The sequence below is a fragment of the Betta splendens genome, chromosome 13 (assembly GCF_900634795.4).
Source record: "Betta splendens chromosome 13, fBetSpl5.4, whole genome shotgun sequence".
In the NCBI taxonomy this organism is placed as follows: Eukaryota; Metazoa; Chordata; class Actinopteri; order Anabantiformes; family Osphronemidae; genus Betta; species Betta splendens.
The window spans coordinates 15,473,769-15,496,980 of NC_040893.2; the positions used below are offsets into that span (position 1 = coordinate 15,473,769).

Here is a 23,212-nt window from a genome sequence, read left to right on the forward strand (position 1 = left end):
AATTACACGCAGTGGAATATATTTACAAATGTATTGTCTTAACCACCTAATCCGGTAAATGTGGGGTGAAACAGACAACTGAGAACTAAATAAGAACAGATGGTATACACATCAATTAACTGAAGGGAAACTTCAGTGTTTATAGTGAAGGTCAGGTTGAAATCTCTAAAAGTTGCTTGGAGACCACATTTTCTCAGAGGCGATGGACATAACTGGGTAAATAATGGCTGTGACAATAATTACAACCCAAATACTGTAGAAAGGCAACGAGACACATGTCACCATTTCTTTTATACAGCGTTTTTATACAGCTTTTATACAGACAAGTGATTTGCCATTTCAGTAATATCTCACTGCGCAGGATGCTGCAGCGTGAATCAACATACTGCCAGTGACACACACTTTCACAGCTTCATAGCTTCTACATGCATACAATCCAAAGGTCACCATTAAAAAGGTGCACACAGCATTCTTGAAATTATATGAGGTACTTCTACTGTAGTTAAACCAAACAAACGTCCAATGAAAGACCTTCTAAACAAAAAATAAAGATATAATGGCTGCTCGCAATAAAAATATACCCTCCTTTGTCTTTAACCTTGGAGTGATGAGTTTATGTAAAAACTGAACCTGTCAGTAGTCAACTACTTTAGTCTGAGTTGTCAAGGATTGTTTTCATGGTTATGAATGGAGACTTGGTGTGTGTGACCATATTGTCACTGTCTGTAGACCATATAGACAGAATATTATCATACTTAACAATTACTTATAACCTCTGTAGAAGCTGGAACCTGTAGTTCACATGAAACCTTTGACACCTTAAGCGTCCTCTGTTTTTGGAACCTGTATGAAAAACGTCCGTGTCCGTGCGCGCGCTCGTGCGTACAGTGCGCACGGCCCCGGCTCTGACCGTCAGTAACCCACGCGGTCACCGCGCGAGTCCTCCTTTCATCAGGCCGGCCCCGTAGCACGCGCCACCTCCAGAAATCCAATCATAGCGCGAGGAATTCCTCCCCCGTTCCTCACCCTTCCTCCCACCTCCATCCCTATGCAACGGCGCGACGCGAGTGTTACTTCCGGGCTCTGATTGCGTGGAGCAATATAAACGGATAGACCGGGACGCGGGGGATACGTGCGTGTCGCCGGAGCGGTGTCTCACGCGGAGTTCGCGCGCAGGGGACGAGAGGGAAACGTTCGCCGGTAAGTTCCCACGCCGTTCGTCCGCGCGCCTTTATGTGCGGGATGCCATAGGATGCTGCAGGCGCGGCCGCGCGCCCGAGACGGACGGAAACTTTCATACAAGTAACGAACAGGTCCAGAAGTTGAAGCCTATAAACTTGTTACAGCGCTGCTGAGTTCGTAGATTGTGAAAGTAGCACTGAACTGAACCAACGTTTACCAATGAATGAACCTGAAAAAAGAGGAAGTAATGTAAACCATGCTTGTTCCTTATCTTGTACTCCCAGCTCAACACAATCTAATGAGAGTTAATATTATTTTGATTATAGCCTTTAGATAATGTTTCTATAGATTTAGATTTGTACATGCCTCCTATGACCAGAACAGTTTTACTGTAAATACACTTGACGTTAAGTTTGAATTCTACGCGCAACTGACGGACTGCTGTGACTACACACTCTTTGAAGTTTTATTCTGATCCACTTCATCAACCGGAAGTCGTTTTGCTGTGGTTCGCTTGACACCGGTTTGTGCGGTTGGGGTGTTGCAACTCGTCTCACTGCCGAAACCGGTCCAGTTAACAGTCAAATCTAAGAATGTCTCGTTCTCATGCTTCATCATAGACGCATTCCATTTCTCTCCGTGCACCCGTAATGCGATACGTGCGTCGGAAATGTGTGTATTGTAAACATTATTAAAAAAATTAAGCGTGACAAATTATTATAATAGCAGCCAACACCAGGTCATCTCACCCCAGTCTTTGTTGTTTTCAACCTTTTCAACGCTGATCACCACCATTAGGACGTGATGCACAGCTGAAGGCGTTCACCCTGTGGCTGCATTTGTCAAACGATGTAGGTCCATTAAAACGCTCCTGTACCTTCAGACAGAGCTGCTGCTCGTCTTCTAAGATGGTTAAAAAAACACACACTCTCACTTTTCCTAAAGAGTAAACAGGAAGAAAATCTACTTTATTATGATGTTGTAAATCAAATATAAACTACTTATTAATACCTCTCCAGGTTAAAATGAGGGGCTGGTTTTGCTTTTGTCTGTAAACTTGTAAATGTGTTCTAAATAATTACCTAAACTGTGACCCATTAATCTAATGTATCCTGCCACAGTCAAAGCTCTGAAACATCTAATAGCATTAAAATAGCTTAAAGTGGATAAAAAGTGGTGAAGGATTTTTCTGCCCGTCGTTTATGTCGCTATGTGCAAACAAAAGGAAATCTCCAGTCAGATCTGCATAATCCAACCAGTTTCACTCCTCATGCAGTCGCTCTCGTCGCCTCCTTTGTTTGCGTTTGAATGTATGGACACACACATGCATGTTGTGTTTCTCCCCCAACCACAAGCCCAGTCACACCCTGGGGTCCGAGTCGTGCGTTTCTGTCTCGTTCCACCACAATGGCCGCGTTGAGGCTCCTGCGGGACCTCAGCCCGCTGAGCCGAGTGGGTGCGAGCACGGTGACGTCGCCGCACAAAAGAACCCATTGACACAATCTCCTGCGGAAGCAGCGATTCCTCCGTGCACACACAGACACACACGCCCATGCCTACTCACCCCACCGCTACGTCGACCATGCCACGGCATAACTCTGCTAATCCAGCGAACGCTGGCTGCTCGCAAAGCGCCTGTTTGTTGCATAAATCCGTTGAGCAACTGCATATTAGCGGTTTTGTCACCATTAACGGTGGGAGATTAAGAGTCACGCGCACGTACAGTTTGTGTTGCTCTGGTGCAAATTAAGGTCGTGACCTTTTGCAGAGGCCTGGGCTCATGAATCAGGTTGTCTCTTTGTGTTATACCAGGTGCTTTTTTTTAAGGCGAGACGAAAGCAGGCTCCGAGTCATGTAGATGCATGTTTATGGCCAAACAGCTTATACCGGGATTGTGTATTCAAGCAAAATGCCCTTTAGCCTACATTCTCTCACAATAGTAACGAGGTACAGCCTCCTCCCTTCTATAACTCAATCACCTTATCGCTCTGCCGTTGTGTAATGCTTCCGGAGGCACCTGGCAGTGCAAAATAAACCTCCCACTAATGTTATAATATCTGCTTCTATTCTAGCAAATAATCTATTGGTTGAAACATTTCTCATTTTCAAATAGTTGTAAGTGTAGCAAGTAAATGGTTAGAATATTGAAGTGATGCAGTATTTAATTATTGATTGTTCAGTCAGAAGATATTAATTGATTGAAAGTTAGTTGTAGATTCAGGTTCATATTTTTTTAAATTATCATCTCACAATTGAAACAGTCTGGCTGCAGTGTAAATATGTGGTGGAATTAGGGACATATTTGACCCATAAAGCAACAGCTAGGATGAACCAGCCTCCTGTCTCTCGCTCCAGTCTCCCGTGAGAATAATTACTCAGCGGTTGGTTGCTATGGAAAAAAAAACTCCATGGAGAAAGTGAAGTGGCTGCTTCTCAAGAAAGCAGTAAGTTGTAATTTTATTCCCTGCAAAAGGTAATGAAATTTAAATAGTGGCTCTATCTAAAGTTCAATATTCCCACATTAGATCCACAACTGCTGTTTGTCGTCTACACAAAGCAGTGGGAGCTGAAGTCTACCAGTACATTGCTCTGTGGATTCTTTCCCTAATTTGTTTACCCTGGTTGACCACACTCCGCTGTGACTTCCATTTCAACGACCTTCCTGCAAGAAGTGAGAACTACAAGAGATGGTGAAACACTGGATCATACTGTGTGTGTGTGTGTGTGTGTGTGTGTGTGTGTGTGTGTGTGTGTGTGTGTGTGTGTGTGTGTGTGTGCGTGTGTGTGTGTGTGCGTGCGTGCGTGCGTGCGTGCGTGCGTGCGTGCGTGCGTGCGTGCGTGCGTGCGTGCGTGCGTGCGTGCGTGCGTGCGTGCGTGCGTGCGTGCGTGCGTGCGTACAGTGCTGCAACTTTGGCGAGCTGCAGCGACCTGTGATGATGCAATGCTTTCTGTCTGGCTAACAAGACCCCGAGCAGAACAACAGTGCTGTAATAAGTTGACAGGGAGCAGATGGGAGACTGGGAGAGCTCTGCTGTGGAGTCTTTCATTTATTTAGGATTCTCAAAGGGAGTGTGTCTGGGATCGCCCTCGGCTCAGAGTGGGTCAGTGGACAGTCCTGGAAGGATGTGGTCCTTCAGGAGAGAGAGCTTCACTCTCTGATTTATAATCAATTACTACACTAACATAGAGTGTTGGGGACGATCGGAGTGTGTATTTGTTTGCATGAGCACAGCAGCAACACAGGAAACATGGTTCAGTATCTGCAGAGACGTGAAGCTTTAAATGAAGGTCAGTAAGCTTTTGGTGCTTTAGTCTGACCATTCACCAACTTAACGCTTTAACATTACAACGGTAGCAAGAGTAAAGAGATTATATTAACTATGTGTCAACAACCTTCTACCATACCTGCTGCACCTAACGATTATTTTGATAATCGATTAATCTGTCGATTATGTTTTCGATTAGTCGATCAATCGGATAGAAAAATTATAAAAAATATTATTTGATGTTTTGCTTATTAGAAACCCCATATCAGGGTTTTTAAACCCTTGACCTTTTTAAACAAAGTTTTGATTTTGACTCTTTGTGAAGATCTGCAGCAGCTCCATTCACCTGACTGTGGGAGAAAACCCACAGAGACACCGGAGAACACGTGAACTCCACAGAGACTCCTGGGCTCCTTCTGCCTCTGAGGCAACGTTGAGAACCACTAAAAACCATGTCGTCATAATTTAATGCTGCTGTTACATTTAGTGTCTGCGCCGTTTAAGTTGCGCTGTTCTGTGGTGGCGCTGTTCGTCATTATGTAGCGAACGAGACTATGCGCAGCCTGCGGACGCTCGTGACGGAACAGATTAAGTAACAAAGTAACTTTTAACACAGCGGCACTTAATGCAGAGACTTGACGTGATGATAAACAAGGTTTGTTGCCGCAGCTACATCCGGGACACCGGTGTTTCATTCTCACGGTCTCCTGTGTCGCTGTAGCATTTACAAACCACAAGCTGAACTTTGCATGACTTGCAGGTGAACGTTGTCTTTGTTTGATATTCAGTGCTCATGTGAAGAACTTCGGCCGCAGCCTTTCTCCTGCTGCCGCTTGGTTTGTTTTCACCAGCGGCTGCGTTGTTTTGAGCAGTAAAACAGTAATGAACAGCCTCACTAATCGCCAACGGCAAATCATTATCAATCAATTTTCGTCATCGATTATTATCGATTCGTTGAATCGTTGCTGCAGCCCTAGACATGATCATGATTTTATTGTAGTACAACTTACAGAAAGTTCTTTTTCTTAAAACGAATCTAATTTTTAGTGATGTCAGTGATTATTATGCATTGCATTACTTAGATCATGTTTATCCACACTCACCATTTTAGCAGCCAGAGCTGTCAGTTTGAATCACCATTTGAATGTTTTGCTGTTTAAACATATTGCAGCATTGATCATCCACATACTTGACGAGCACCAGTATGATCGTCCTACATGCTCTGCCCTGTTTAATTGACCAGCGCTGCTCGGGCCTGTTAACCTTACAGCTGGCCTGTGTTCAGAACTCTGGACAGCTCCCGCAGTGTACCAGCTTAATGCATGACAGGCTCCTCCTCACTGGCACTGATCCTGTAGCGGTGCCTGTAATCATTGTTAGAACTCTCATGAATTTCAATGATATTGTTTTATTAGTGCCTATGTGTCAGACCGTTCGGTGGCATTTAAGAGGAACTCCTTTTTTCTCTTTCTTTTTCTACTTCAGTGTCTCCTCTCACTATCTGTTTTATTGCTAACAGAAAGCGACAGTAACAGTTCCCTTATCAGAGCTCAATGGGGGGAAAAAAGAAACTAACTAAAATCTAAAGTCACTTCTGCTTTTTGTGAGCTCTACAATACACAAGTGCATCATACTTTCATATTGACATTTGTTGCTCTTGTTTTTCTTGGACCAGAGAATAGTTTCCTGTCAAGAAAGTTGGAACTTTCTCTTACGACTCCGTTCCAACCTATTAATCCAACATCGACACAGCTTCACAACATGAAGCTGAAGGAGGACCTCAACCCCATGCTGCTCCTCCTCTTCCACCTCATGGTCTGGATCTACACCTTCATCACCTTTCTGCCGTCCTACCTTCTCAGCTGGGCCTCCAACAGCGCCGGGGACCGTTACGGCTCAGAGGAAGAGCGAGCCAAGAGAGTCAAGGCCCACTCGGTGCTGGGCCCCGAGGGACCTTACAGAGCCGTGCGTGCCACCAAGAAGCTCCTGACATCGCTGCACCCGGGAGTGGACACGCTGGATAAAATGTTCGAGCATGCAGCCAGGAGGTTCCCACACAGAGACTGTCTAGGCACGAGGGAGGTGATCAGTGAGGAGGATGAGCAGCAGGACAATGGGAAGGTTTTCAAGAAGGTAAAAAGTGACTGGGAAACATAATCGTTTAGCATAATGGTACATCAAGTATAATTTAGCTTCATATTTGATGGATAATGGAATGGAATTAATTTCTTCACATTTACTGACCACTGTCTAGACAGAATATTTAATTAAATTCCAGTGCTATGGTAGCGATTGCTTTGGTCTAAATTCCAATGACCTCAAACTCCACAGAGTGGAGAGAAAGGATGTGGGATGTGTAATGGAAAAAAGAAACAAATGAGGGATTTTATGATTATTATGCATCGAATAGGTAGCAAAATTATGGGCGTATGAATATATTTGGAAATGTTGGTTTCCTGAATGTAATGTTTATACAAACTCAAGCTTCCAGAATGCAGTCACATAACTACTGAAGTCCCCCATCATTCCCTACAGCCTGATCCCTTTAATCCGTTTACACCCCACTGTTGAAATATCTGCTGCTGAGAGAGAACACGTCTCAGCGGTTTGCTTTGTGTGCATTATCATACACTGACCATTAGGAGCCAGTATAACCTCACGGATGCGGGAGCAGGCAGCTCTCAGTGTTTTGGGGCCTTCGTGGCCTCAGCCTCAGGCTTTTTAACAGATGCCTGTGTTTATACTCTCCACATGCTTGTGAGGCTGAGAGGTTGCAGCATGCGACGGGCAGCAGAAGAGGAAGTCGTTGCGTTTGAGCAACAGTGAACCGCTGTTCCTGCTCCAGTGGCTGTTTATTAGGACACAGGCCGAACACGTGACTGCGGGATCTATAGTAACACGATGCGTTGCTGTGGTGAAACAGAACTCGCAGCTTCCGCAACGCTTCCCTGGCTTGTTTGAAAAGAATTCACTATATCGTCACTTTGTTGTCGCCCTGGTGTCTGCAGGTTGTTCTGGGTCAGTACCGCTGGCTGACCTACGAGGAGGTGCTGACGGCGGCGTCCCAGCTGGGCAGCGGCTTGGCGGCGCTGGGTCAGAAACCCAAAACCAACATCGCCGTCTTCTGTGAGACGCGAGCTGAGTGGATGATCGCGGCCCAGGCCTGCTTCATGTACAACTTCCCAAGTGAGTCCAGGCTGTTGGTGATGCAGGAATGTTAAGCCTAATAATCCCTGGTTTCCCAACAGTGTGTGTCAAGCTGCTGTAAGCCATGCAATAAAAAAACTCTCTCACTCTAAGATGCTAGAACCCGTTTTAGTTCACTTGATGAATGAGCGATTAATAGATTTTTTTATTCCCTTCAGCTGGTTTCGTCGTAGACCGACCCACCAGACAGAACACTCAATAGTCTTAGCAGGATTTCCTTCATTTCTCAAGCAAAGCACCTGCCACAGTGCTCTCTCTGGACCTCTCCCTGAGCTTCCACACGTGTCTGACGTAGTTCCATGCGTTTGTCTTCGAGTGGGTGTGGATGCATTTAGCGGTTACAGTGGACGGCTAACGTGCAGAGTCTGGCTGAGACAGAAGAGGGTCAATTTGTCCTCGTTACATAAGCGTCCCCGTTTCCCTAATTCAAGTCTGTTTCGTTTGCTTGTGACGGAGGCACACTTGAAGACTGGAAGCAGCACATTTGCAATGCATGTAGAGTAAAAAGGAAAATAGATTACGGGATCTTTCATGATGCAACCCAAACATACTCTGGTCAAAAAAGCATTTCATTACCTAAAAACATAACTTAAACCATGAAGCTTATTTCGGCTGTTTCAGGTTAGTGTTTGTGAAGCGTTCTGCCTGAAGGGGCTTCGTGCTGATTTACTCTTCAGTTATTCTGCACCAAAGAGTATTTTCCTATGAAACTATGAATATCCACAGCAGAGCCCCAAGTTCATTAGATCAGTCTGCCTTTGCTTGAAGGAACCTTCATTTTCTCAGTGTGCTTTAATCTATGCTTCATTAAACAATCAGTGAAGCATCTTTTTTAAAGCATCCTCCTGCGTTGCTGATGCAAACACGGGGGCTGTGAGGAGCTTGGGGGAGGCGGAGTGGGGCTGGGTGGGCTGGGCTTTCGTGGGCAGAGAGGAGATAAAGGAAGCGGCGGGGGGGGGGGGGGGGGGGGGGGGGGGGGAGGAGAGGAGAGAAGGGCTGTGGCGTCAGAAGATCGACGAGAGGGTCTACGTGATCTTCTGATGTTGACAGAGGCATCAAGGAGTCAGCCAAAGACCCCCAGTGAACTGTGTGTGTGTGTGTGTGTGTGTGTGTGTGTGTGTGTGTGTGTGTGTGTGTGTGTGTGTGTGTGTGTGTGTGTGTGTGTGTGTGTGTTCCAGTTTGTTGGCTGTGGCTTATTGTTGAAGGGGTCATTTGCTGCTCATTTGTGCCTTTTGTGAGCGATTAACCATTAACAACATCAGCTAAACCGCTGAGTTATGCAGTTGTCATCTAAGCACGTCACGGCTCTTTGTGTGTGTGTGTGTGTGTGTGTGTGTGTGTGTGTGTGTGTGTGTGTGTGTGTGTGTGTGTGTGTGTGTGTGTGTGTGTGTGTGTGTGTGTGTGTGTGTGTGTGTGTGTGTGTGTGTGTGTGTGTATTCTGCCATGTGTTCAAAGTAAATTTGTCTCCAGGGACTTTTTAGATCCCATTTCTGAACTGAAAAATGCAGAGTGACACAAGCATTAAATTCCCACTAAATCTCTGTCCGTTGGATGTTTGTCAAATTTCCTGTAGAAAAAATGATGATGGTGTGTGTGTGTGTGTGTGTGTGTGTGTGTGTGTGTGTGTGTGTGTGTGTGTGTGTGTGTGTGTGTGTGTGTGTGTGTGTGTGTGTGAAGCTGGGGTCTGCACCAGTGTTTAGATCTCACGACTGGAGGTGTCATGGCCCTCACCTACACTCTGCAACAAACACAGCAGCGGAGCAGGAAGCTTTGGGGTTCCATGACGCAGGAGTGGGATGTTCTGTTCTCCATAAATCTGTGTCAGTGTCAGTGTGGGGACATTTCTCACTTCAGCTCCATCTTTTCTTTCTTCTCCTCCAGTTTTTACACCTTTCTGTCCAGTTTATTCCATTCCATTCCTTTCTCTCTCTCCCTCTCTCTCTCGACCCTTCAAGCAGCACTCAGTCCCCTGTGCTCTTTTAAAGCTGACTTTAACCCCATGTACTGTGCATGTTCTCAAATAAGAAGGGTTTTGGAGCCAATTGTGGTCCAGCAATTTGTGGAAACTTGAAGCCTTCAGGTCAAAAACAGAGAAGAGACTTTTCTGTGAAGCTGTTGTACAGTATTGTACAGTACTGTAGTTGAGTGTTGCCAACAAAAAAGAAAAAAAAACATTGATCAATATTTAAATATTTAATTGTAACCATCATAAAGTGCACTGAGTCACCGTTTGTGTGAGTCAGCGATGACGCTGATTAATGTCATGGTACATTTGTTCTGTAATTACGCGGGCAGAGCCACAGTGTCCGGGAAAGTCGACCCATCTGGTGTTTGACTGTGGGAGGTGCGCACGGTTCAGGTCGGCCCCACTGCTCACAAACCTTTACCCAGAGCACGGGATGAGGAGGCAGGGAGCGCTCAGGCGTCCACAGTCTGCGCTTGTTAAATAAAATGAGTGCCCATTCACAGCAAACCGGCCTCGACCGCTGAGAGAAGAGCTCCGTAATGAGAATGAACGCAGATGTTTGAACACCTGTCCTACTTTTACCATCAGCACTGATGCGAGTGCTGTTTATCTGACTCAGCGGCATCACTCACTCTGCTTAACAGTCGGTTCGGTACCGAAGATGCGTCACTGTCTGACCGCTGACTCCACGCTGAGCGGCCGCTCTTATATTTGTAATCTGCACATTTAGCCTCTCGCTGATATGTTTAATGTTGGCACATTAACGCGGCTGCGTGCAACCGACTTCCTGCACTTTAAAGTCCTTCCTGATGTATTATTTATGAAGGGTTTAATGTGTGTGTTGCAGTGGCCACCCTTTACTCTACGTTAGGAGGTCCGGCCATCGCTCACGGGCTGAACGAGACTCAGGTCACCCACATCATCACCAGCAGGGAGCTCCTGGAGACGAGACTCAAGGTAGAAACACAAAAAATTAACTAAAAAGTAACGGCATGAATAAGAATCAGCGTTTAATCAGTGTTAAACGTAACGTTGCACACATGCACTGCCCTGGTATTTGATCAGGATGTTGCCATAGAGACAAAACAAGGAGAAATGCATGTGCTATATGTCAAGAGCTGCTTTGCACAAGCCTCCAAGACAAGTCATCTCCTCACCCCCTTCATCACAGCGCTATAAACAGAGCTCCTCACGCGCTCCCCTTCGGAGAAGCGTGTGGGAGACCTGCTTTTCGTCGTGCCTTAATGTACACACAGCCTGTCATATCTGTGCCCGTGGTTCTGTTCGCGTCAGGCCATCCTCATCGAGGTCCCGAGGCTGCAGCACATCGTGGTGGTGGACAACGCGCCGACCTCGTGGCCCGGCGCCGCGCGCGGCATCACCGTGCATAACATGGCAACTGTGCAGAAGCTGGGCGCCAGGTCTGAGAATGGTAAGGAGGTTCAGTCATGACATCATCTGCAGCTCTGCTGGGACATTAAATGGGGTTTACTGGTATAACCATGTGGGACGGAGAAAGTAGGGAGGAAAGAATTGAAAATGTTGAGTTCTGGGGTCAGTCAGTAGCAGATGGTCCCACTGTATGTGACAGTTCCTACAAGCTGTGGGTGGATCGGTATCGGTCTCATTACAGTAGGTCATGTGAATGAGGAAGCGCTCACATCTGCGTCAGACTGGGGTCGACGTGATGCTTCTTCACTTACTGGACTGGAGAGATGAGGCCAAGGCCTCACCTCACACCGTGGCCCGGCCCAAAACCGAGAGCAGCCGGCGGTGTCGTGTGCAGAGCGGGAAGAAGGAAGGTTCAGGAAGGGAGGACTGAGCACTGGGTCATGTTTACACACGACTTCACATGACATCAGCCCTCAGAGCACAGACTCCTACATGCCCCATATCCCAACGAGAGCAAAGGGGAGACTTTTGTGTACTTTACTCTCTCTTCCTCTTCTTCTGCCTCTTCCTCTGTTTGGGTTCTGGCTTAGTTCTGGTTTTGTTGCATCTCATTCTGAAGATGGAGAAAAAACCCCTACCTCTTAGTTCCTCCCGCACACATTTGTTCCCCGTCTTTGTCTTCCAGCGGCGCGGGAGCGGGAGCAGCCGCGGCCGTCGGACATCGCCGTCATCATGTACACCAGCGGCTCCACCGGCGTCCCGAAGGGCGTGGTGATCTCCCATAGCAACATCCTCGCCGGCATCACGGGGATGGCTGAGAGGATCCCCAACATGTGGTAATGCACAGTGCGCGAATGAAGCAGTGGAGTCAGTGTCATTCCTCTGAATCCACTCGTGCCCGTCTCTCGCGTATTTCTCGTGCGACCTCTCTTTCATGAAATACGCCCAAAATAAATTTCCATGTGAAACGAGCACGTGGACGAGGACGAGCCGGCTGCTGCCGGCGCGCAGCGAGGAGCGACACTCGGGGATGGAGGCGTGGGTGAGGAAACGCGGGCGGGGGGGAGGCAGGGTGTGGAGGTCAGGGGTCGTGGATGCTAGGCCCACAATCAGCCTTCTAGTGAAAGCGATGACTGTGCTAATGATTTCCCAGAATGTGGAGGACCTACTGTGAGCTCACTGGTCAAATTTCCCGTGCAAGGATTAGTTTCTATTACAGGCGTTTGTGTGTTTGCAGTGAGGACGACACCTACATCGGTTACCTGCCTCTTGCGCACGTCCTGGAGCTCAGTGCGGAGCTCATCTGCATTTCTCATGGCAGCAGGATCGGTTATTCCTCGCCTCAGACTCTCGCTGATCAGGTAAAGAAACAGCTCTGTTTATATGTTTCATCATAACCCTGCAGGAACTTTATGCAATCGCGAAAAAAAGCAGTCATTAATTAATTAATAGTAAAAAAAAATGAAAGGAGCTGTTGCACAACTTGGGAAATATATTCTCCAAGGTCTAAGATGAAGAACAGCCTGGCAGCGATGCAGAGTTCATCATCTGAGTTTTATCCTATTGAATCAAATGTACTTTTTGAATGCTTTTATTGTATTTATGTCGCCTCTCTTTTTCCACCCAGTCCACCAAGATCAAGAAAGGAAGCAAGGGAGACACCAGTGTCCTGCAGCCCACTCTGATGGCAGCGGTCCCGGTATGTGAGGGGGGAGCGCTCGCTTTGCCTGCAGGCTTTCACACGCCGTCCCCGCCCGCATTCCGGCCTCGTTCGGCAGCAGACCGGACCCATTCGGCGTGCGCTCGCAGTCCGGCTGCCGTGTGGCAGTGACGCAGGCCCGCAGGCCCGCCGTGACGTAAATGGACTTCCACATCCCACAGCTGGCCGGGCCTGCGTTCCGTCAGCCGCCCGGGGGCCGAGGCGGCGTCTGATGGCGTTCGAGGCTGGCTGGTGCCGCGCTTCTGTGGAGTGGGTGCAGGGCATCCATCGAGTTCAGCAGCAGTGACGCCAGGCAGCGCTCCAGTCAAAGCTCCAGTCAAAGCTCCAGTCAGAGGCCAGCGTGACTGTATTTGTTTTGTCAGGGAAAGGGAAGGTTGAGTGTTCCACCCTTTATTGGGTTTAGGCAGAGTTTAGTGTAGGGTGCAGCTGAAAACCTTTAGAGGCACCGCGGTGGGAAAACCAATGGAGACGCAGAGATAATGTGTGAACTTATATCACCTGGTGTCACAACTCATGCACGTTTGATTTAGTTAATTTTTACCTATTTCTTTCTATATTATTATATATATTATTATTTCTATTTAGAACCATGAGAATAAGTTTAAACTCTCTTACTTTCAACCTTTGAGGAAGAGAAAATGATTGACACAGTCAGACGTGAGCTGGACTTGGCTCTGCCCCCCCCCCCGGCCCCCACCCCCCACCCCCCGTCTCCCAGTGGTCGTGGTGTAAAGGGCAGAGGGCCCCAGTGTCTGCAACCATTCACAGCTGTAAACAGAACGTGAGAAAGCCCCATGCGGTTGGCCCCAAGACACACACACACACACACACACACACACACACTGTTTGCTGTGATATGACCGGCTGCTTCGTGAGTCCGGTGCCGACTTCCTCTCCCACTGCCTCAGCTTTACAGACGCATAGTTACACACACGAGGACCAGCTGCTTTTATTGTTTTGCTTTTTTGTGCCCTTTCCCCCATTTAACTACAAGTTCAGCTTTTGATGATTGGAAAGATGGAGTGTTTTCAGTCGTTGCATTAGCTTTTCCCTTTGACAGCAGGAAACTCCAAAGCCCTGGTCCACATTCCCCTGACATTATTGTCATCATTATTGTGTTGATGTTTATTAACAAATGTAACACAATGCCATAATATTATTGTTCCTCTGTTTAAGTTATACTTATCGCATCTGATGTTTAACATCTTGTTTCCTTCTTTCTCTCCGTTTCTCCTCTGTCCCATCCTGCATTTAGGAAATCATGGATCGCATTTACAAGAATGTGATGACCAAGGTTGAGGAGATGAACTTTGTCCAGCGGGCGCTCTTCATTCTGGCGTACAACTACAAGCTGGAGCAGCTGGCCAGAGGAAACAGCACGCCCCTGTGCGACAGGTGAGCGGTGGCGGCCGAGTGCTCCGTCGGCCGTAGCCTCTCTCAAAGCGCGGGGTAAACGCGCGTCTCCATCCTTCCAGGCTGGTGTTCCAAAAGATCCGCGCGCTGCTGGGAGGTCGCACGCGCGTCCTGCTGTCGGGAGGAGCGCCGCTCTCTGCGGCCACGCAGCGCTTCATGAACGTGTGCCTGTGCTGCCCGGTGGGTCAGGGCTACGGCCTGACGGAGACCTGCGGAGCCGGAACCATTTGCGAGAGTAAGGAGGAAACAGGTGGCTCTCTGCTCATAGACAGACAGCACATCTGGAGCATGGTCTCCAGATGTGCATGGAAGTCAGAAAGTAAATGACGACACAGTTCTGACACACTCATTTATTCTCAGATTAAACTTTTTAAAAGAAGCTCGATAAGATGAAAGCCTTAGCCTGACGGGAAAAGTTGCACGATGTTGAGTAAGAACAGGAAGTGATTTCGCCCAGATAAATCGGTGGGAGGACGTGGAAAGGCTCAGCAAGGAGGGAGGAACGTAGCGCGATAAGTTAAGTAGACAGTGTAATGTGCGTGGGTGCAGAGACCGGAGGGAGGAGGTAAAAAGTGGATCAGCGCTGTGGAAAAATCAACAGAAGCAACATGTGATCGTACTTAGAGATCCCTGTTAGCGAAACAGTTTTAGCCTCCCAGAATCTGGGACGTACTGTGAGTGAGAACTTGTTCCATAGCGTCAATGCAAACGTCCTCCATAGTCGATCAGTGGGAATCCTCCCCGCTAGGCTCCGTTCTACGGACCTTCCTCTGGGATAGGGTTTCCATGGTGAGGGAGCGAGCGAGATCGAGTTGCTATGGTAAAAGTGGTGCTGCGATGCTGGTGTGTTCCCTGACTGTGTGTGTCGTCTCCTCCAGTGTGGGATTACAGCACTGGGAGAGTGGGAGGACCACTGGTGTGCTGTGAGATAAAGCTCAAAGACTGGGTGGAGGGTGAGTGGGACACACACACACACACACACACACACACACACACACACACACACACACACACACACATATACACGCACACACATATACACGCACACACATATGTAAACGCACACACATTTGTAAACGCACACACACATATACATGGGACACACACATACAGTACACATGCACACACACACACGGTAATGTTCACAGGGACATAAATCACTTTCATCATGTCTTCACACATTTTTTACCAGTCTATCCAGCATTAGTTTCCATATTTCATATTTTCATTTCAGTAGTAGTTATTAGATCTGCCTCATATCCTTAATAAAATGAGACAAGCTCTCATCTTGTTAGACAATCATCTCATTACACTCTTTTATACTGTACCTTTGCAGTGAACCCGGCGCCAGGCTTTTAACTATAAAAGCGACTGTTTCAGACTCAGGGTCCGTTCTCTGTGTTTTACTGCCTCTTTGGGGTCTGCTTCGTATGCTGTGACGCTGCACCCTGCTTTCAGGCGGTTACCGCAGCACAGACAAGCCGCGTCCCCGGGGGGAGATCCTGATCGGTGGCCCGAACGTCACCATGGGATACTACAAGAGCGAGGCCAGGAACCAGGAGGACTTCTTTGTGGACGAGGACGGGCAGCGGTGGTTCTGCACCGGCGACATCGGGCAGTTCCACGAGGACGGGTGCCTGGAGATAATAGGTGAGTGCACACGTGATGCGCGTAGATCACACAGGAAACACATTTGGGGAAAAGCATCCCTGCAACAAAGGCACAAATGGCCAAGATTGTGCCCCACGCTCTTGGACTCGCTCCAGACAACCTCTCTGCTGCTCTCATCAATCAGTTGGACAGGAAGCCTTTTAACAAATCAGATTCCACCCCACTTCCTAGAATTACTCCACAGCATGTTTACTTTAGATCACCAGTCCGGTGGCTAATGTATCGCTCCCCCGGCTCCCTCCCTCCTTGCATTAAAGACGCACGCCGACATATTCTGAAAATCAGATGTGCACGTTGGCCTGCAGTTGCTGCGACCTGCCTCCTCTGTGTCTGTAGATCGAAAGAAAGACCTGGTGAAGCTCCAGGCGGGAGAGTACGTGTCCCTGGGAAAGGTGGAGGCCGTGCTGAAGAACTGCCCCCTGGTCGACAACATCTGCGTCTACGCCAACAGGTGCGTGTCCTCGTGTGGCCTACGATTCGTGTTCATTAGTCATGGAGCCGAGCCCATTCACTCATATGTAGCTGTAATAAAACTTCATCCTTTACTCAGAAAAAAAACAGAGATATAAAAACCCAGCTGTCGCAGCAAGTGTCAGTTTAACAGTGAACAGGAGGAGCTGCTGAACTGCTGCCGATGCGTCTGACTGACACCTTCTGATGCCCCACGGCTGCAGAGAAGCTTGGTTCTTCCTGAAAATTCTGATTTCCTGCGTGCTGCGAAACGCGGCCGTGCACGGAGCCTCACAACGTCTAGATCAATCAGCCGAGTGTTTTGACAGGGCGGCTGCTATTCGTACGCAGGCTTTTAGCTCCGCGCCGGGGTCACGGCGACCTCCGCCGTCGTGTGCATGTCAGATCAGGTCTAATTTGTTTTTATAACCTAATATCACGAATCATCAACTTTTTTCTCATGGGGCTTTTTAGTGTGCGGCCCCGAGAGGGAGAGAGAGAGAAAGAGAGAGAGATCGATCATAAAACAGCTGACGGTTTGAGGAGAGAGAGGGCGTCCAGCTCCGTCCCTAATGTGCTCGCAAGAACAAACAAACAGAGGCTTAAACAGATGCTGTGGTTTTCACTAAAAGGCCAACGTGAACCATTTACATTTCACATCCTGTTTTAAAGCTGCCTTAGTCAGAGTAATAACAACAATGTTGTTTTTTTACTATAAAAGGGGTGAGATTCTTTTTTTCTCTGCACATCCTTTCAGCTGTTAATTCTCCATTCAGCCCATAGATCCCGAACCGACGGTTCCTTCCTCAGTGTCACACATGCACGTTGTACAGCTTTTCATTCCCACTCTTCCTGACTGCTTACGTGTTCCTCCCTCGGCGCAGCGAGGAGACGTACGTCATCGGCTTCGTGGTGCCCAACCACAAGCAGCTCGTGGCTCTGGCCGAGCAGCACGGCGTCCGGGGCTCGTGGGAGGAGCTGTGCGGCAGCGAGGCCATGGGCGAGCTGATGCTCAAGGCCGTCACCGAGGCCGCGCTCGCAGGTACGGAGGTGGGGTTTGAAGGAAAAATGCACCGGGTTCTGAGCGGCCCGTTTGACCCCGTGTTCCGTTGCAGCCCAGCTCGAGCGCTTCGAGATTCCCCGCAAGATCCGCCTGAGCCCCGATCCGTGGACGCCCGAGACGGGATTGGTGACGGACGCGTTCAAGCTGAAGCGCAAGGAGCTGAAAACGCACTATCAGCAGGACATCGAGAGAATGTATGGTGGGAAATAAGGCCGTGGCCGGTTATTCCCACACACCGGCCTCTGCACTGAACACTCCTCAGAGCTCAAAATGAAAAAAAACCTAACATTTAGATCTTGCCAATTTCCAAACAAGTTTACAAGTGACTCTGGAACCCAATGCAGACGCCTCCCGTCCACCGCTGCTTTTCCCCGTTTGCTCCATGTGCGTCCTCCACTTTGCTCCAGGTGCGGGTTACGACACAGAGGCTCCGCTGGACTCAGGCTTCTCCTGAGGCGGCCGCAGACGCCGCGTGCAGACGCCGCGTGCAGCCGCGCCTCCTGCGGGTCGGGACGCGGTCCGCGCGGCCCTGCAGTGTTTTTAGTTCTGCTAGTGGTTTATTTGGTCGGCCGCCCGCGGTCCCTCTCATCAGCACATCTTGACAGCAAAAGCACAGAGTCATTAGAGGGCAAATGAGACGCGCTGGTAAAATGACTAGGGTCATGTCTGATGTGATGCTTTTTATTATTTAAATGGAAACAGTACGGCTGTTTCTTCTTTTTTAGAATAAATTGACCTAATAGTTTTATTTAAAAAGAGCAATACTGTTGTTTAGTCTACTGAACTTTCCTACAGTGATAGTTTACTTTTCTATGAGCTGTACAGAGCACAGTCTGCACAGAGGAGCTCATCTACTTGCTTGTGTTACACTTGAAATGAATCAACGCCACCTCACGTTAATGATTTCTGCCCATGTAAGGCAGTTGATTACAGATCGGCTTTAAATAAAACTTTTTTCAATGTGCATGTTTGCACCAGCTGAAGTATTTGCTCAGTTTCCCAAGAGCTCAGCTGATACTAATTCCGCCGGGCTTTCGCTGCCCGGCTTATTTATTATCTGCACAAGTATGACGGAGCGTCTGACTCAGACTTTGTGCACACAAAGCAGCGTCCCTCGCAGCACCTGTGGCCTTTTCTTGTGATTCGGAGTCTCAAATCTCCCACAAAAGCTAATCTAAATCCTGGTTGATGTAAATATACGGTTCTCCCTGTACGTACGTGTTTTGTTAAGCTATGATCAATTTAAAGCTTTATTTTGAAAGACCGGGTCTGGACTTTCCTGTGTGAAAATTGTGCCTTTTAACATGAGTGCATCTGATTATTGAAAAGAAAAACACTGAAATGAAGAAAATAAAGATTATGTTTGGTTTGTACAACGAAACATTGAAGTGTTTCACGTTTCTCTCACAGTCATTAAGTCTATTAATAATTACTCTATGCTCTGAAGCCTATGTGTGGAGGAGACAGACGATTATGACATTCGTGTAAGGACAAACTAATGAGTGAACTCAACCTTTACTGATTCCATAACAGCAATCAGAGGAACGTAATCCAATTTAATCATTGATGCTCACCCGTGATTGCAGCTTTGAAGTGTAAATTCCCAGTGATGTCAATCTTATCGTCGGCTGGGTCTGGTGGAATGGGTGGAGTTCAGCCGGGCGAATTAGATTAGTCACTTGGGTGTCACGTTGCGAAAAGAAGGAGAGAACTTCACCCATAAGGCGGCAAAAAACCTGTTAGGAAAATATAAATCAACTTTAACAAGACGCAGATCTTTATTGTTATTGTTTCAAAGCGTCAGAGACACAGTTCATGCAGTTTAAGGCTTGTTGGAACATATTATGTAATTGTTTTCCATTTGATTTTATCCTCATCATTTCAGGGGGGAATACTGTAAAAAAGATTACAAAAACATAACAATACAAGACTTGTTGAAAGACAGGAAGACTGGTTCCCAGCAGAATGTATCGTCTCTGCACTTTGCTTTCTGCGGGTGGAATAATTAATAAATTGGTTTGTTATTTTGTGCTCCAGCTTCATAATGTTATTCATGAATGTCCAGCACCATTTTTATTCACAGGGCTTCAGTCCATTTGCAAGGAAATTGAAAAACCTGTGCGATGAGATGATAGCACACCATGTTCACCATGCGACAGGACAGGCAGCAAGGTGTTTTTCACCACGTTGAATAACGTGACAGTGAATGGCATTTGGGTAAAAGGTATTTTTCCATAACATTCTCTCATGACTCTGAGTTCCAGTGATGATGCAATACCTCTTCAGCTAGTACGCAAGTCTCGAGAATTCTATGGTTTTATAAAAATCCCCCAGGGTCAAATATTAAAAAATTAAAAAAAAAAAATACCCAGTTGTTGGTAACGGACCGCCCCACCGGAGCGTCCATCGACCCAGGACTCGTCTTACAAACGGTCACGTGACTCATGATGACACTAGGGTCTCCATATAAATGAGTTCAGCCGCGTCTTATTGCCGTCAAACTACAGAAGAGCTACAAGAAGTCACGACTCCGACCTATTTGAGACATAAATCCCCAGTTTGGTGAGTTTAATAATAACAGCATTACACCGTCAGTCTTGTTTAAGTTGTTCGTAAGTTTGGAAAATTATTTCAACTGCGTAAACCTGTAGTAACTTTTTAAACTGATGATAAATATAACACAAAAAGTGCAACAAGTAAGCAACATGAGGAAAACTAGTGTTGTCCACAACTTTTTCTAGTCATTATTACACAAACTGTGCAGTTGTCACTTCCTTTATAGAACCTTTATTTTGCCGAACGCATGTGTGCGTAAAGGTATAAAAGTCCTTACTGTATGTTCTGACAGCTTCTATGTACTTTCATTATTCTTTTAGTGAACTTTTAAGACCCTTCACGTAGCTCGCATTAAACATGGAGCACCCGGAGAACTCCACGGCGTCCACGGGACGCCTCGTCCTCCACACTCAGAGCTCCGCGGACTCCCACGGGGACAGGAGCGACGGGAACGCGTACCTCTACATATTAATAGTCATGTCTTTCTACGGAATCTTCCTTTGCGGCATCCTGTTCGGCTACTTCCGCACCAAGCGAAGGGAGAAGAGGAGGATCAACATCTTCACGCGCCTGGTGCACGAGGAGGAGCAGCGGATGTGGGGCGCGCTGCCCAAGAAGCACAGCCTCACCTTTCCCGCCGCCGTCTCGGGGCTTTGCTCGGTGCAGGTGTCCCTGCCCTTCTGCGGTAACCACGGCAACTACTTCGGACATCTCCAGCACGAGGGCGCGCTCCCGTCGCCGCTGGCGTGCGTGCTGTGCACGGAGCAGAGCAGCGTCAGCTCGCTGTGCTCCTCGCCGGACACGCGCCTGGCCATAGAGGAGGAGTCGGACAGCGGCACGGCGGAGGGACCGGAGGAGGCGGCGAAGGGGAGGGCGGAGAACGGCGGAGGCGACTCGGGCTGAGCGCGCGCGCGAGCCGCGTAACCCGGAGCGGAGAGACCAGGATGTTCGCGGGCTTCGCATCACAGAGGCCCAAACTGTCCAAACACCAACGGTTCACACGTTCATCAGCTTAAAAACTCACTAAACCAAATCCATAAAAGGGCTGGAAAATGTGTGTGACAGGTTGTGGAGAAGTGGAGTCAGTGTGGAGGGAGGTCCGAAATACTTTAGTCTGATGTATTATAAACTGGTTTCAAACGTTTTTTTATGACCTCCTCTCTACACAACGCGCACCACCGGCTGCAACAGGCGCGCGAGGAAGAGTACCGGGCGCGAGACTGACCACGACATAGATGCTTTATGTGTTGGGATCACTTATTATGAACGGACGCAGGTAAAGAAAGACCCGTTAAACACTCCAGCGACAAACGCTTCAAAGCTGCGTGTGATGTTGTAATAAACTCAATAAATACGTAGATTAGGCGCATTCTTATTTTGCTGCACAGCTATGACGCGGCCTCATTGTGGTGGAGACCCCTCCCCTGCAGGAGCTCCCTCCTGACGCCAGACAGATCCAGCCGTGGTTTGGGCTGATGACTCACCCTGCAGGGTTCTGAAGGGCGAGATCGGCCTATTTGGACCGAACCTGACGTGTTCTCGCATTGAAAATGTACCTGGGATGCACTTGAAAGGCTGCTAAGCGGACTTTAAGGATCAAGCATTGATGATGCACGTTCACTTGGTGAAAGCTATGCACTATACTGTGTGTGTGTGTGTGTGTGTGTGTGTGTGTGTGTGTGTGTGTGTGTGTGTGTGTGTGTGTGTGTGTGTGTGTGTGTGTGTGTGTATTTGTCACTGTGTGAGGCATAATTTAAGATGGAGTCGTTGTCGGAAAATAAATGCATACGAACTGAAGCAAGTTATTTACCTCTTTTCTTGTAGTGTGATGTTTGACCAGTGGGGGGCGGTGTTGTGCGCTGTTCTCACTAGGTGCTTTTTGCAAATGAAAGGAAAGATTAGCTCTCCTATTATTATTACCCTGCTATTTATAAGTAGCCTAGATCAGATCAGTATATTAATGTAGGAACAGGGCAGATTGTACCACCAGTCCGCTGTGGCTCATCACTGTCTGAGCCTGTTTCTCCAATGAAAACAGTGAACCTCCCTTCAATTATTCTAATAGCACTTGAATGTGGGAGCGACTGAGCAGAGGGAGGGGATCGTGGACGCGCGAAGGTCCGAAGCAGCCGATCATCTGACATCCAGCGCCTCCTGTCTGAACCCACGGAGACGTCACTCCAGGTCGTCCAGTTTCTCCGAGACGACGCCCGTTCGTGTTTTCTCTCGTGCTTCGTCACTCAGCCCGGCGTCCGTCTCTCACACGCATCAGCAGTGCTGCAGGCTCAACACAGCGACAGGAGCGACGACAATAACCAGACACACACACACATTTTATGACGTGCGTTCCGACAGTGTGGCCTAAAGGATTTCCTATTCTATTCAGGCTTTTTAATTTGCTACCATTGTAAATATGTCTTTGCAGACTGAGCTGGAGGCTTATTGGGAATTAGCTACACTCTCTCCAAATACAGCATTTAAAGGTTCCGGCCGTATTTTCTGCTCACTATTGTTTTTCCGTCATATTTAAAACTGACTGTGCCCCAAGTTTTGGAAACAATTAAGCAACTAGAGACTCATCAGACCTGGTCATTGCACGTGGAGGTCACCTCATTCAGCTCACAGACCGACACAGACTTGGCCACTACAGGATGTTCTGGAGCCACTTCCGTGCCGTGTGCTCGTGGTCCAAACATGACATTTAGTCTGAGGGACACAAAGCTCAGTGCTGCTCTCACGAGACTGTGAAGCCTGTTACCAGAGTCCTGCAGCTGGTAACGCCGTGGCCACATGTTCAAGAGGCTCGACCTTTGACCTTTATCACGAGACTTCTTAATGCGAGGCCGCTTTGTTTTACTGCATCTTAGTGAGACTTAGAGCAACTTCACCGTCTACGGCCGCGTCCAAGCAGCAGTGTGTGTGTGTGTGTGTGTGTGTGTGTGTGTGTGTGTGTGTGTGTGTGTGTGTGCGCGCGTGTGTGTGTGTGTGTGTGTGCGCGCGTGTGTGTGTGCACCAGAGCGGGGTGCGAAGGGAGGACATTGTTTTTTTCTCAGGAGAAGGAGCGAGCGAGAGGAAACAGGCCGGGAATAAGAAGCAGATGTGATGCGCGGAGCGTCTCGTGCACGGCGCAGCAGGATGTTTGTCATTAGCCGCCCCCGTGGGAGTCGACAGGGGGGCTGTGTCCTGCCTCGGGCCTCACACATACACACAGTTGATGAGTCTGGAGATGAGTCACATCAGCGTCCAGCGTCCTTCTCCAGCGCCACTCGTACCGCGTCTATTCCCATAGAACTGATCTCCAGCCTCCGACGGGGGAATCCACTGTG

At 48.1% G+C, this 23,212-nt stretch overlaps 2 protein-coding genes and 1 long non-coding RNA gene across 5 annotated transcripts; 2 read left to right on the forward strand and 1 right to left on the reverse strand.

The window, feature by feature from the left end:
- The first annotated feature begins 1,038 nt into the window (after nucleotides 1-1,038).
- On the forward strand, nucleotides 1,039-18,718 carry acsl3a (acyl-CoA synthetase long chain family member 3a). The gene is made up of 15 exons (XM_029170585.3): nucleotides 1,039-1,200; nucleotides 6,124-6,581; nucleotides 7,457-7,634; nucleotides 10,469-10,578; nucleotides 10,915-11,053; nucleotides 11,699-11,849; nucleotides 12,251-12,374; nucleotides 12,641-12,712; nucleotides 13,989-14,128; nucleotides 14,209-14,381; nucleotides 15,025-15,099; nucleotides 15,605-15,796; nucleotides 16,154-16,268; nucleotides 17,152-17,309; nucleotides 17,383-18,718. The coding sequence occupies exons 2-15, from the start codon at nucleotides 6,210-6,212 to the stop codon at nucleotides 17,538-17,540; spliced, it is 2,157 nt and encodes a 718-aa protein (XP_029026418.1). The 5' UTR covers nucleotides 1,039-1,200; nucleotides 6,124-6,209; the 3' UTR covers nucleotides 17,541-18,718.
- On the reverse strand, nucleotides 14,482-20,647 carry LOC121202679 (uncharacterized). 3 transcript variants are annotated; one of them, XR_008696398.1, is made up of 4 exons: nucleotides 20,346-20,484; nucleotides 18,905-19,066; nucleotides 14,820-15,783; nucleotides 14,482-14,729 (listed from the first exon to the last, which is right to left on the reverse strand). It is a non-coding gene; the product is annotated as an uncharacterized LOC121202679 (long non-coding RNA). The 3 variants fall into 3 exon arrangements; XR_008696397.1 differs by lacking the exon at nucleotides 20,346-20,484 and adding an exon at nucleotides 20,516-20,647 and having other exon boundaries at nucleotides 14,482-15,783; XR_008696396.1 differs by having other exon boundaries at nucleotides 14,482-15,783.
- Nucleotides 19,537-21,683, forward strand: kcne4 (potassium voltage-gated channel, Isk-related family, member 4). Its single transcript, XM_029170590.3, has 2 exons — nucleotides 19,537-19,892; nucleotides 20,207-21,683. The coding sequence occupies exon 2, from the start codon at nucleotides 20,244-20,246 to the stop codon at nucleotides 20,787-20,789; it is 546 nt and encodes a 181-aa protein (XP_029026423.1). The 5' UTR covers nucleotides 19,537-19,892; nucleotides 20,207-20,243; the 3' UTR covers nucleotides 20,790-21,683.
- The last annotated feature ends 1,529 nt before the right edge of the window (nucleotides 21,684-23,212 follow it).